General features: G+C 48.9%; 1 protein-coding gene across 5 annotated transcripts in view; it reads left to right on the plus strand.

The window, feature by feature from the left end:
• Positions 1-14,424, plus strand: part of MYLK (myosin light chain kinase) — a 282,724-nt gene that overhangs the window by 166,829 nt on the left and 101,471 nt on the right. For all 5 annotated transcript variants that reach the window (XM_058731151.1, XM_058731150.1, XM_058731153.1 and 2 more), the window contains 2 exons: positions 1,504-1,638; positions 4,683-4,835. In XM_058731151.1, the coding sequence (XP_058587134.1) occupies positions 1,504-1,638; positions 4,683-4,835 (288 nt within the window). The remainder of the gene's footprint in view (positions 1-1,503; positions 1,639-4,682; positions 4,836-14,424) is intronic.

Below are 14,424 nucleotides of genomic sequence, written 5' to 3' on the forward strand. Positions count from 1 at the left end.
GGAGGTCACACACCTTGTGAAAGGTGGCATATTTCTTACCCATGTTGGTCTGACAAAGAAGTCCGTATTTTTTCAATGGCTGTCTACGGCATTTCCCTGGGAGGGAATTTGATGTTGGCTGGGAAAAGGGATAGAAGTGCCTTCCCACAGCTCTCGAGGTAGTCTGTTCATCCCTTCCCTCAGTGGCAGTGAAGATCACATGCACCATCATTCTGACTGTAGCTGCTCTCCTGCGGCCTTCTCTCCCCGTAGGGGAGCTCTGGTGTGGGGGTAGAAGGGCGGATGTAGCTGGGCAAAAAGCCTGTCTTCACCATTGGACTTAACCTGGTCTGTAAAGTGAGCTTAAGATAGCAACCTCATGGCACTGCCACAGTCACATCTAGAAAAGTACTTGGCACATAGTAAGCCCTCAAGTACCCGTGTTTGCCCTTAAACTCCTGCAGTATAATATGGCTTACCCCTCACCACTGCCTAGACTAGCTTCTCTTGAAAAGCACTGGTAAGGCTTTTTTTTAATGTTCATTTTAGAGAGAGAGAGAGAGAGAGAGAGAGGAAAGGGCAGAGAGAGAGGGAGACAGAGGATCCAAAGCAGGCTCTGCACTGATGGTGGATAGTCTGACACGGGGCTTACAAGCTGTGAGATCATGACCTGAGCCAAAGACAGACGCTGAACCGACTGAGCCACCCCACTGCTGAGGCCTCATCTAATCACCAAACCCATTTCCTCTTCTCAGCTGTCAGCCACCTTGACGTTTCTGCAGCATGTTCCAGTTGTAGAAGAGATTATCTATTCCTATTGCTCTTAGTTAAAGATCCCCAAACTACAAAATGCTCCCCAATTCACCAATGTAGAGGGCTTCTGGAAAGTTCAGCTCAGTCGTTCTTGAATATGCATCAGAATCATGAGGGAACTTAGTAATGCATAGTCCCAGGCCCCCAGTGGTCCTGAACCATCGGCTTAGGTTGGAAAACTACAACACACGTGAGTCTTTGTCCTGGAATTGGAAAAAATAGTAATTAAAACTGAAATGTCCTTACCAGTGGGCATGTTGTCTCTACAAGTACAAAGATATTCCCAAGATTGTGCAGGTCTGATAGAATATGTTAAAGGAGAGAAGGGGCAAGAGAAAGTGGGGAAGAAGTTTTGTGGATGCTCCAGGACGCAAAAGGAAGCCAACCTAGGAGGTGCCTGAGTCCCAGGTGCGGGGCGGGGTTTGGGGGAAGGGGTGCAGGCCCGTGTCCTGAGCACTCCCAGACCTGGGCTGTTCTGTGACTGTGAAATAGCCCCTGCCGCTTTCTCTGCCTCCCAGTCCAGGTCTCCACACCTGTGGTGCTGCCTGCCTCCAAGTGTGAAGATAGGTTAAGGTCCAGCCAGGCTCCTAAGGAAGCTCCGGGTGTTTGGGGCAGCGAGGTATCTGCCTATGAGGCTCAGGGTGACTGCAGTCTGTCACCAGAGCAGGCCAGGGTGGTCTGAGGTGGCCTGTCTGTTCTTTGCCCTTGCAGAGCTGGCCATGATGGAGGTGGCTCCCTCATTCTCCAGTGTCCTGAAGGACTGCACTGTCATTGAGGGCCAGGACTTTGTGCTGCAGTGCTCAGTGCAGGGGATCCCGGTCCCCCAAATCACTTGGCTGCTCAATGGTGAGTTCCCCCTGCTCCAGCCCTCTGGGCCCTTTGGCCCTGCCTGCATTCTCACTTGGCTTTCCCCCATTTATTACTCAGAACCATCTATGCATAAGTAGGAAATGCTGGGTACAGAGGTCACAGGGTGCAGGAAGATCACAGCCTACTATTGTCCGGCTGGGGACACTGGACAAGTTACTATTCCTATCTGAGCATTGAGCTCTGGAAACATGGGAATAACATCAACTACCTTCCAGAGTGGCAGATGTGAAAATTAAGTTAGTTCCGTAATACAAAAAAGTTAACGTACCTGGTACATGGGTGCACAGGCAATTTGGTTCATTTTTGTGGCCAGGCTCATAGTAGACCCTCAATAAACATTTGTTGAGTCAATAAATGAACAAATTAAATTAGTGAACCACACTAGAAGTTACTCATGGAACCTCACCTTTTATTTAGTGGCAGTTGGTTTGGGGATTCATAGACCAGTAATTTTTTTAATGGTATAGTCCTAGAGAGACATGCCAACTTTTTGTTTGTTTGTTTTTGCCTGGTAAGGTCTTTTGGAAAAAAATTGGTTATCTTGTATTATCACTCTTCTCTTTTTAAAAAAGCCTTTCAATTCCAAAATTATGGGAGGAATCTAATTTTAGAACTAACAACACTTCATAACATTGATGCCATTGAGCAGCGTCTGCTTTGGGGATCCACAAGGAGGGTGAAGGGGCCCCTGCCCATCAGGAGACAAAGGGCACTTCTCCTCTACTGTCGAGTGGTCGGATGACCTTGGACACCCCACTTTACGTCTCTGGGCATCAGCTTCTTTATGGGTGAGGAAATGGGCTGGAACAAAAGGTTTGGGACCTCAGCCAGTTTTCAGGGCTGATAGAATATGCCCCTCAAGGGACAGCGGCACCTGTCACCTATGCACCAAATAGCCCCTAGTTGTTTATCCCATTGACGTGTTACTTATAAACCTTTCTAGTTGGTATGGTTTGCTTAGGCTGTGGTAGAAATTATCTCTAGTGAGTGAGAGAAGGTTCCATGTAGTCTTTCTATGTGTCATCTTCTTGGACAAATAAGTGAAAATTGAGGTCGCCCTTCCCTCCACTCCTCACTATGGACAGAGCTTCTGTCGGATCCTGTGACTGACTACAAACAGGCAGCCTCCTTGCAGCTGGAACAGAACATGGGCATAAAAGACTAGTCAAGGATCTGAGTAAGAGAGTTTCACTTCCATCTGGCTCAGAATCCAGACCAGAGGTCCAGACACATTTTCTATAAAGGGCCAGATAGTAAATATTTTCAGCTTTGCTGGCCATACAGCCTCTGTCACAACTACTCAACTGTGCTACTGTGGCATAAAAGCAGCCAGAGGCAAGTTGTAAATGAATAAGTATGGCAGTGTTGCAATAAAACTTTATTTGTGGACACTGAAATGTGAATTTCATATGATTTTCACGATCACAAAATATTTTACCTTTGATTTTTTTTCAACGATTTAAAATATGTAAGAACTATTCTTAGCTTGCAGACCATACAAAGGCAGGCTGAAGATCAGATTGGGCCTATGAGCAATAGTTTGCTGACCCCTGGTCTGCACCCCTCAGGACTGGGAAAAGCAAACCCACCTTCTTATTCTTGGTGAATCTTGGCATTTCCACACCATTACCACTAGAGGGAGAGCGTGCTCAAGTTCCCTTGGCTGCTGACTCTGGTCTTCCCAGTCTTGGGGTCCGAGAGTTCTGGGTCTCCCAATTCTATAATTCTGAGTGCCCTGAGCCAACAGCTCCTTTCTGGGGGCCACCATTCCATCCCACGCTTGTAGGGCCAAAATGAGTTACCCCCCAGTAACAAAAGAGGTCTCAAACATTTTATTGGCACATTTCGACAGCAGAGGCCCTTTGATGGCAGTCATGGAATGTACTGGTATTCTCAAGGAAGATGGGTTTTAGGGCGTCATTTTCACAAAAAGCAAAGAGTAGTGTTCAGTCATCTCAGTAGCAGGATCCTGACCCCCTTCATGAAGTGCAGTAGGTAGGGCAGAATCTCTTCTCTCCTGCCCTGTGGCATGCTTGCTTGGCAGTCTCTGCAGACTGTCCCAGAGACACAAAGTGTTGCTATGTGCATAAGAAAACATTGCATTGCAGGGAGAGGACTTCTTTCTGCACTTTGTCCCTCCCCTACCGCCCATCCTCAATTTTATGAAATGCAAACCAGGACCCTGGGGCCTGACAAGGGAAGAAATTGACAGTTGCTTCCTATATGGTGAATGGACACATTCCTGTTCTAAGGCCAGAATATTCAGTAATGAGATTTTTTTTTCCCCCTGGAAATGAAAGCTGACATCCTGGAATGATAAAGTCCCAGGAACATATAGCATTAAGGAAACCAATGACGTTCATAGCATGTGCCTCTATCTCCATGAAGGACTTTATGTGACCGGAATAAAGGGCATCTTGTAGCGGGGACTCTGAGAAGAAGGGACTAGAGTCATTTGTAGTTTCCCATATTTATCTTTTCCATGGACCCTAAAATGTACTGAAATGGACCCAACTGCAACATCAGGTGGAGGTCACACAACTGCCTTCTGATGAATATCTGCAGTGGGAATGAAGTCATTATTTCTGGAGATGTCTAAAAGGAGCCAGGAGCCTCATGTTGTCTGGGTGAGGCCTGTTGTGCCTGAAGCTGGGCTGTGGGCCAGATGACCCTGTAAGATTCTTTCCAGGCTCAGAATTCTGTGAAGTCCAGGATGTGGATGTAAGGACTGTTTGTTTAAACAAAATGCACAGAACTATGTCCCTTTCCCTTCTGCATTCTCAATGCCTCCAGAATCTCCCCCCACAGTCCTGCCCACCCCAGCCTTGCTCCTGCACCTCCCTCCATGGCACCTGCAAGCCTCTGTCCAGCTGGCTAGGAGTGGGCCTGCCATGTCATCGGCCCCCGGTGGATCTGAGCAAGCGTGGTGACATGACAGCAGCAGCCCTGCAGAGGACAGGGCTCACATCCCCTCCACTGGAAACCCCTTGGCCTGAGCCCTCCTGTGCTTGCCTCCACAGAGCAGCCCATCCAGTACGCTCACTCCTCCTGTGAGGCCGGCGTGGCTGAGCTCCACATCCAGGACGCCCTGCCGGAGGACGATGGCATCTACACCTGTCTGGCCAAGAACACCTTGGGGCAGGTGTCCTGCAGCGCCCGGGTCACTGTCCATGGTAGGAGCCTCTGGGCACCTCTCTAGAAGCACCTTTGCTGCAGACATCTGCTTTGGAGAAAGAGCACTGCACCTGAAGGCAGGCAGGTGGAGGAAATAGCCTCTAGAATGGCCTCACAGTGACAGGGGTGTGCCAGGGCAGATGAATATTCAAAAGCCAATTCCCCACCTCCTCACCCGACCTGGGCTAAGGGAAGATTCAAGGGAAGGAGGCAAGGGCTCCCTTGGCTGAAGAAGCTCCCAGTGTGAAGACTTTGCACACTGAAAAATGACTTAGGAGGAGTACTCACATACTCCCTTAGGACTTAGGTGTCTCACAAATGCCACCTCCCGTGCTGGGGGCTACTGGGTAACAGAGTGCTGGTATTGAGGCTTTGAGAGGGTTGCAGGTTGTTCCCCTTTTCCTTCTGCCCCTGCTCCTCCCCACCAGCCTGGGCTCATTTTCATACATCACCAGCATGGTGTCCAGTAATCTGATTATCATGGTCATCCATTGATCCTCGCCAAGCCCTTAGTCCCAGGAAGTTTCAGGGGAGCCACAGCACTCAAGACACAGCTGACTGTGCTGTGGTGTCAGCAGGCATGGTGACAGTGCCTGGGGAATGCTTCCCAGGGCCAGGGTGTTCAGGTAAGCCTGCCTCCCCACCCTCACCCCAGCCTGGGCCCCCAGCTCCTGGGTGTGACTGGGGCCTGGGTGCTTGAACCGGGTGCGCTGTGCTCTGTTTTCCCAGCAGACTGGCAGGAGACCATGTCTCTTCTCTCCATCCCCCAGGGTTCAGGCCTCATGGGGAGAGTCTCCCTGTAACGTGAACAGCCACCTTCTGGGAGGCCACAGGACATGGTTTCATTGAAAAGAGCAAGAGGAAAATCATGTGCTGGTTACTACCTTAAATGCTTTCTTCTTTAGACCTCAGCAGCCCTGGGGAGGGCAGTGCTCTCCCTCTTTTACACAGAAGGGTCTGGAGGTCTCAAAAAGTTAATGCAACTTGCCTACGCACACAGGCTAACAAGTGGAGCTGGCCTTTCAGACCCACATCCTCATGACCCCAAGCCTGTGCTCATTCCCATGCCTGGCCCTTTTCTAGAGCATGCATCCTCTGGCCCAAAGGGAGAGTCTGGGCCCCGTGGGCTCAGCAGTGTCACCCCTTAGGGATTAAGGGACTCATGGTGAGGCTGGCTCTGTGAGGTGTCCTGCCAAGAAAGGGCACATGCCCTGGCCTCCCCAATATCTCTGAAGTTCTCTGGCATGGAGTCATCACTCGGGACCTGGCCTCTGCTTCCTTTCAGGAAGCTGTTCACACCCAGGTGGGAGCCTGAGTCTGACTCCTGGGAATTTGTCAGCCAGAATTCTGGCTGTCATTATCTATCCCCTTTATCCTCACAGATCTCATTTCATGGCTCTTTGAGGGGCCTCGGGAAATTGTAGTAATGAAACAAGAAGAGATCTGAGCCTCTTCTCCTTGGCAGCGGCCCTCACCTTCCCGACAGGGGACTCTCCTTAGAGGTCCACACGGCCTACCCCACAGTCTAGTAACAGGCGAGAGGGCCAGAATGACGTGTGATGAGTCTACTGTCTGAGACTCTCCTGGCTAGCTTCAGCCAGCGGCCCTGCTAATCCAGTGCCTGTCCCCACTTGCCTGGCTTTAGATTGGATTAAAGAGACCCAGCTGGGCTAATAGCCCTACTGGAGGTGGGGGTCCCCAGACAAAGGATCAAGGGGTCTTTGGGGCTGTCCTCCATGTCCCCAGGTCTGTGGGAGGAGTGAGGCTGGGGTGATTGCCTATCCAAACATGTTTTAAAGCAGAAACAGGTCCTCAGCAAGAACTCTGCCAGAGCCCTTTGGGTTTGCTCTGAGGACAGCCCTGCGTGGGTGAGAACTCCCTCCCGGTGTGGGGATTTACTGGCCTGTGAAGGCCAAACAGAGGCTGAGATACCATAAATGGTGAAGCAGGCTGAGAGACGCAGCCACACGCTCGAGCCACAGGGCTGGGCCATCTGCACAGGAGTGGGGTGGGCTGAGCCTGCCTGCCGCCGTGGCACCCCGGGCCCTGCCCCACGGCGGCTCGGCTCAGGGCTGGGGGCGGCTGCAGGCTCTACTCTACCGAGTGCTGTTCCAGCCTCCGCGTAGCTGCCCAGGGTCTGGCCTTTCTGCTACCCTCAACGTGCTGGGGGCCACAGTCTCATCGTGGCTGTGCAGCAGGCTGCCCAGTGACCTGAGTTCCATTCGACTCTCCGGGCCTCATCTTCCTCTTCTGTGCAGTGGGGACACTGATAGTCACAGTCCCCAGTACTGTGAGGATTAAGTTAATGAATGCATGTAATGTCTTCTGAACAGAGGACGTGCTCAGTGTATGCTGACCCCCACTTTTTTATTTATTTTTTTTTATTTTATTTTATTTTTAAAAAAAAATTTTTTTTTTTCAACGTTTATTTATTTTTGGGACAGAGAGAGACAGAGCATGAACGGGGGAGGGACAGAGAGAGAGGGAGACACAGAATCGGAAACAGGGTCCAGGCTCTGAGCCATCAGCCCAGAGCCTGACGCGGGGCTCGAACTCACAGACCGTGAGATCGTGACCTGGCTAAAGTCGGACGCTTAACCGACTGCGCCACCCAGGCGCCCCTGACCCCCACTTTTAAACAAGGTAAAATGCCAAGTCTAACCAGTTTTACCAAAGGACCAACTTTGCGACAGTGGATAGGTGATTGTGTGACGGTCTGTATACCTGTTCGTTGGTTTCTAGTGAAGGGAGAAAATCAGAATCAGAGAAGGGAGGCATTGGGCCAGACAGGAGAACCAGAGGAGCAAGCCATTCTAGGGACTCTGGCCACGAGAGGGCGCCCTTGAGCAGAGTGCCCTCTCTGGTTTCCAGGGAGAGGTGGTTTCCAGGGCGGCTCTGCCGTAGGCAAGATGAGTGGGAGAGTCCCACAGATGCTGAGGAAGGCCAGGCATGGATGTGCTCTTTGTCACCTCTTTAGCCAAGGTTTTGTAATCCAGAAATCGCTGGCCCAGCACTCTGACATGATTTCTGCAGCCAGCTTACCCGGCTTTCTCTGCCTCCTCTCCACGGCAACCCCTTTCTCCAAACTCTGTCTATCTCCCCCAACAGACGTCACTTCCTCTAGGAAGCCCTCCCTGGTATCCCCAGAATGAGTTATCTTACTGGCTGAAGCACCCTTATCACTGTGCTTATTTGTCAGTAAATCTGTACTGAACCCCTGCTTTGTGCCAGACATCATTCTGGGGAGGCTGCCATGGGCAGGATTGATAAGCTCTGCCTTCATGGTGTGTACATTCTGATGGGGAGACACCCAACAACCAGCACCTGGTTTAATCCAATACTGACATAGAAAGGTACAAGGGGTCCTTTTGGATGGTGGGTGGTGAAGGAAGGCTCTAGGCAGAGGTAACTTTTGAACAGAGACTTCAGTGAGCTGGAGAGAGTGCTCCAAAAGCAGGCAGTACAGTAAGTGCAAAGGCCCTAAAATTCAGAACAAGATCAGCCTGTTCAAGGAACAGTGAGATAAACCATGTGGCTGGAGCATGGTGAGTGGGTGGCCAGCGGTAGAGAGTGAGTTCAGGAAGAGACGCAGGGGCGCATCAAGCAGGGCCTCTATGGGTAAGGAGCTCGCAATTTTATTCTTACTGTGGAATTTTACTCTAATTGCTGTTTCGTTGTCTTCCCTGCCAGACTGTTGGCTCTCTGCAGGCAGGGACCGTGTCTTACTCATTACTGCGTGTAGAATGGGGCCTGCTCTGTGAGCATGTGTTCAGTGAATGGATAAAGGCACACGGAGGTCAGTGATCTCCCCAGGGTACCCCTCTGCCTCCCCACTTGCCTGGGTGCTCAGTACTCATTGGCATGTGCAAGAAATCCACAAACTAGCTCTCAAGAGACCCTCAACAAATATTCCTCCTTTCCTGCACCCTCCCTAGAAATAAAATCCCCAGTAGTTAACCAGACAATGAAAGCCCTCCCTCACCACCCCGACCCAGGATGGAGACTAAAGGGTGATTAATCTAAATTCCTGCAAAGTCCAGGAAGATCTGAGGGAGAGTAAATATTTCAGTGTATTTGGACTGAGTCATTGGGGTTAGGGAGACACTTCCTTAGGCTAGAATATTTTAGTTTATCTCCCCCTGAAGTATCTTTGTCAAGGCTAAAATTCTTAAGTGACTAGATTTGCTAACTTGCTAACTGTGCCCATTTTGACAGAGTGTCTCAGCCTAATGGTTGTTTATTTAACTGAAAGTTTACTGGGCCTCTTTTCTTTTCTTTTTTTAATGTTTTTATTTATATTTGAGAGAGAGAATGAGCACACAAGCAGAGAAAGGGCAAAGAGAGAGGGGGACAGAGGATCCAAAGTGGGCTCTCTGCTGTCAGCAGAGAGCCCAATATGGGGCTCAAACTCATGAAGCTTGAGATCATGACCTGAGCCGAGGTTGAACACAGCCGACTGAGCCACCCAGGTGCCCCCACTTGCTAGGCCTCTTAAAGGCATCTCAGGACATGAACTGTTGGTAAATTAAAAACAAACAAACACACTGATTTCTAGAGTAAAAAAAAAAAAAAGAAAAAGAAAAGAAGCATATTTATTAGAGTATTTGTTTTTGGTGAAGATACCCTAATGAAAACACTAGTGCCAGGGAGGTCAGCCATCGCTGGACAGTGAGAGCATCGGTAGAAGCCCAGATTGCTTTCAGGTGAATGGCAGGCACACTGTGGGGCAGCTCGGAGCCCGGACAGCCCCCTACCACCACCTCTCTCCCGTTCTATGCTCAGGTACTCTGGATGGTAGTGTCGGGCTCGGACCCTACCATCTGTAAGCTTACAAGCACTGAAAACATTTGTAATACTTACGTTAGCTCAAGAGAAACTTACTGAAGAAGAATAAACATGAGTTCTGATTTTTTTTGTCCTTTAAGAACCTTGGTCCACCCGCAACATCTGTTCAAAAGTCTTTTAAATGTTTTTTTAAAATTTATTTATTTATTCTTGAGAGAGAGAGAGAGAGCGTGGGGAAGAGAGGCAGAGCATCCCAAACAGCAGCCCAAGCTCAGCGAGGAGCCCAAGGCGGGGCTCAATCCCACGACCCTGGGATCATGGCCTGAGCCAAAAGCAAGAGTCGGACACTCCATCGACTCAGCCACCCGGGCGCCCCGCAGTATTCTAGTTTTATATAGGCTGACTGTAACAGAAATGGGGTTGTGCAACATGTGGGTTCTTCATGTCACAGAAAGACCTCTGAGTACACATGTGTACATATGTGTCCATATTATTGAACTGTGGCCTTATTTTACTAATTGGACAATTAAAGATGTAGAACTGTCTACTTCTCCAACCCACTGTTGGTCATATCTGTCATTTATTTGCTTGGAGTCCTTGGTCAAAATGCCATCCAGAATTACAGCTTTGTGTCCCTAACAGCAAAATGTGATCTGTGCTATGACAGTGTGGTGGAGAATGTGGTTCCCAGGCCCTCGTTTGGAGGGAAGATTGGGTGGTTTGGATGCTGTACCTTTACGTTTAGAGTTTGATTATAACCTCTGAGTCAGTAAGAAGGCTGTGGTTGCAATGATTCCTGCTTCCCATCCAGCAGCCCCGTCATTACTGGTCAGAGATCTTTTGGGGAGTGTCATATGTCATTGTTTCCTTTCATTCTTTTCCTTGCACACTTCTATTCCCACTTGTTTCTTAGGTTCTAGAGAAGTCAGTTGGGGGAAGAAAAGCCAACTGAGCAAGGCTCTGCAGGGAAGAATCTCTTTTTACGACACAGAAGTTTTGTTGAATCACCAAGTAGGTGTATGTGCTGAGGAGACAGACTTTTGTTGGAAGAGAATTCACATACCTTCCCGAGGATTCACACCTTGCATATAGGAAGGGGCTAGGTGAAGGTAAGCTTACTTTGATGAGTACTTTGATCAAAGTAAGCGTACTTTGATGAGTACTTTGATGAGTACTTACTTTGATGAGTAGAGTCAACAGTGATAGCATTTAGGGAAAGGAGGAGGCTAGTCTGTGATCCCTGGACCATGCTGGACTTTGAGCACCAAATAAAGAAAGAAGGGAAGACTGCTTCCAGAACTCCCCGTCAGTTGGTGATTTACTGAATTTCCATAGTATAACAGGGTTTGGAGTGAATCCGAGTTGCTGCTGGAATGGTATTGTGCCTTGTAGTGACTAAGCAGAACAGCTTGCCAGTCCTTTTCCCTCCAGCTGTGCAGTTGCAAGAGGTCTGTGTGTCTGTGCATGGAGGCATTAGGAGATGGGGTGTTAGGAAGTAGGGGAGGGCTATTCCACGTCCATTTTCATTGGGTGACCACCTGTGAATCCAGGGATGCGGGCAAGCTGCTGATGGATAAGCCCTGAGGCTCTGAGAGTGGGACTCAGTAAATGGCCACGACAGCAATAGTCGATGCTCCCTCCATAGGGGAGAGTCCTGGGGGCTCCTTAGATGGTAGGGTGTTTCCCACCAACACTGTCTGTGTTTTATATGTCTGTGTCATCTGTTTAAACACTTTACCACAGTTTTTTGTTGTAATCGGAAATAAGTTTTGAATGAGCTGGGAGCCTGCTGGGGACCATTTTCAAGACAAACGAGTGTAAACATGTGTATTTAATGCAAGTTTGGATCCATAAACATGGGCCTTTGAAGAGCATCAGGTGGGCTAATAAAAGACAGGTGGAGAAAATGCTTTTTTTTCCTCTTAAAGTTTATTTACTTATTTTGAGAGAGAGGGCAGGTGAGTATTGGGGGGTGGGGCAGAGAGAAAGAGAGAGAGAGACTGAGAATCTCAAGCAGGCTCCACACTCAGCGCAGAGCCTGATTTGGGGCTTGATCTCATGAACCATGAGACTACGACCCGAGCCGAAATCCAGAGTCAGACACTTAACCAACTGAGCCACGCCAAAAAATGCTTTGAGCCACCCCAGAAAATGCTCTCTAGAGAATTCTGAATTGTTTTTCCTGTTAAACCCATGGAAAGGAAAGGAAGGAGCCAAAGGGAAGAATAGGGGAATCATTGTAGTACAGAGGGAGGGCTGAGATCACAGCCAGCCACTGGGACTGAGGCCGCAGAGGTTTCTTAATTTCAAGCCCAAGAAAAGCTAACAGCCTTGCTCATGTCTCTAGGTTTGAGGAATGAGTTATACAGGCTATTGTATAAGAATTAGCGAGAACAGTAACAAAGTACACCTGCTATGTGGGTATTTAACTCTTCCTCTGAATAGGAGCTTCTCAAAATATAATATTGTATTAATACCAGTTCATGCGAGTGTTTTAAACTATCAATTAATGTTTTTAAGGAGGACCTTTTTTTTAAGTTTATTTATTTATTTTGAGCAGAGAGTGTATGCATGCAAGCGGAGGAGGGGCAGAGAGCAGGAGAGAGAGAATCCCAAGCAGACTCCATACTGTCAGCACAGAGCCCAACACCGGGCTTGACCTCATGAACTGTAAGATCATAACCTGAGTCGAAAACAAGAGTCTAACGCTTAACCAACTAAGCCACACAAGAGCCCCGAGGAACATTTTTTTAATAGACAAAGTCTAATCGGTTAGAAAAGCTGGCTCATCTTACTTAATTCCAGTAACAAGTCCACTTTCCACCTTTGAGTTAACTCCGTGTGACAGGTGGAGGAAGCCCTTGCTGGGAGGAGAGGCATTTGCCCACCAAACCTGGCTAGTTAGCTGCAGAACCAGGCCTGCGGCTGCTCAGCCCCCATGCCACCCCCTCTGGTTCTTGGGGACCTCGACAAGTTCTCTGCTGGATGCTTCTTCACTGGAGAAACAAGTTCATGTTCAAGTTCATGACACGATTCTGCAAAAACAGTTTCTGATGAGTCAAAACAGAGCATGGCCAAGGAGGAAAAACCCGGAGGGTCAGTAGGGCCCTTCCTTTTCCCTCCATCCATTTTTGCTCTGTCCTCTCTCCTGCTCCTCCCCCTTCCCCACTACCAGCTTTAATCGATATGGCATCATTTTGGCTTATCAACAAACTGCTTCTAAGTATTCCTGGTCTCAGTCCTTGTCTTTCCATGGAAGACAGGTTTGATTCATTCCCTTTCTCTCCAAATGGAATGGGGCACCCAGTAGCTAGCTACTCAGTTAAATGACAGAGTGAGTCCATGAGTGACTAGAGAGTCATCAGCCAAGTGACCAGGTACCAGAGCCATGGATGAGTTCATGTTCAATCTTTAATCCTGTGCCAGTAAATCAAAGGGGCTCGGCCCTTCCTGGAGCCCAGAGAGAAGGCCTTCTCTAGGCTTGGTCTCAGCAGAGCAGCAGGAAGCACAGATATGGGGGAAACCTGAGTGTATTTAGTCCAGCCCCATTTGAGCTGGGTAGCGCATCTGTCACTGGGTCCCCCGGACCTCTCTCTTGCCATCTGTGTGCCACAGCCAGTGTCTGCCCTCCCCAGATGAAGAAGGCTCAGGTTCCCTGGGCCACTGGGGGCCTTTCGTCTCAGACCCTGGCCCCTGTCCCCCTGCTTCAAAGCAGGACTGTGCCAGATGATAGCTAAAGGACGACCCCAGAGGCCCACCTCTCTCAGGTAACTGGTGAGTCTGGGCATGGACACAAACAACAGCAGAGAGCTCCCAGTGGAATCTAGGTGGCTGGCCTTTGTTCTCAGGGCAGCAGGACAGCATCCAGACCAGATCCCTGGTGGCCATGTCAGCCCCGGTATCTTATGACAGGCCACCTCCCTTCTCTGAGCTGACATAAAATGAGGACACCACCTGCCCTCCCTCTGAGGATGTTGAGGGTGACACTGAACCAGCTGCGATCATCTTTCTAAACCCCCAAGTGCTGGACTCTGCAAAGCATTGTTATGACGATGTCACAACAGAGAGGCGGCTGTTAATGCCCTTCCAGACATCTGTCTGGTTAAATGGGAGTGTCCTAGTTTGGAGGATGGTTCTCATTTTAGTTATGGTCAGATTGAGTGTACCCAACCAAAAAGATGGGTTAGGAAAGGCAAAAATTTTTTTAAAATTTATTTATTTTTATACTTATTATAAATATACTTATTATACATTTTGCATGTTGCTTCTTTTAATCATCTAAAAACCCAGCAGTGCTTATCATGCATTATACACTTATCAACACTGTATCATCATCAAGAACTGATGATAACTGGGGTGCCTGGGTGGCTCAGTCGATTAAGCATCCGACTTCAGCTCAGGTCATGATCTCACAGTTTGTGGGTCTGAGCCCTGTATTGGGCTCTGTGCTAACAGCTCGGAGCCTGGAGCTTGCTTCGGATTCTGTGTGTCCCTCTCTCTCTGCCCCTCCCCTGCTCACACTCTCTCTCTGACCCTCAAAAATAAATAAGCGTTAAAAAAAAATAAAAGAAAAAACTGATGATAACTGTGGGTCAGGGGGCTTGCTTCAGATCACACAGCTGGAGCTAGGAGTTCAGAGCACCAGTTTCCCTCCGTCTTCTTATTTTATCTAAATCTGTGCAAGAGTGAGAGCATAAACTGATGCACAGTGCACAGGCCACAGTGAGACAGAACAATTTGGCTTTGGAATTAAATGAAATACACACGCCTGGCTCTTTTTACCTGGCTGGCCCTTGCTTTGCT

Source organism: Neofelis nebulosa, chromosome 5 (genome assembly GCF_028018385.1).
Source record: "Neofelis nebulosa isolate mNeoNeb1 chromosome 5, mNeoNeb1.pri, whole genome shotgun sequence".
In the NCBI taxonomy this organism is placed as follows: domain Eukaryota; kingdom Metazoa; phylum Chordata; class Mammalia; order Carnivora; family Felidae; genus Neofelis; species Neofelis nebulosa.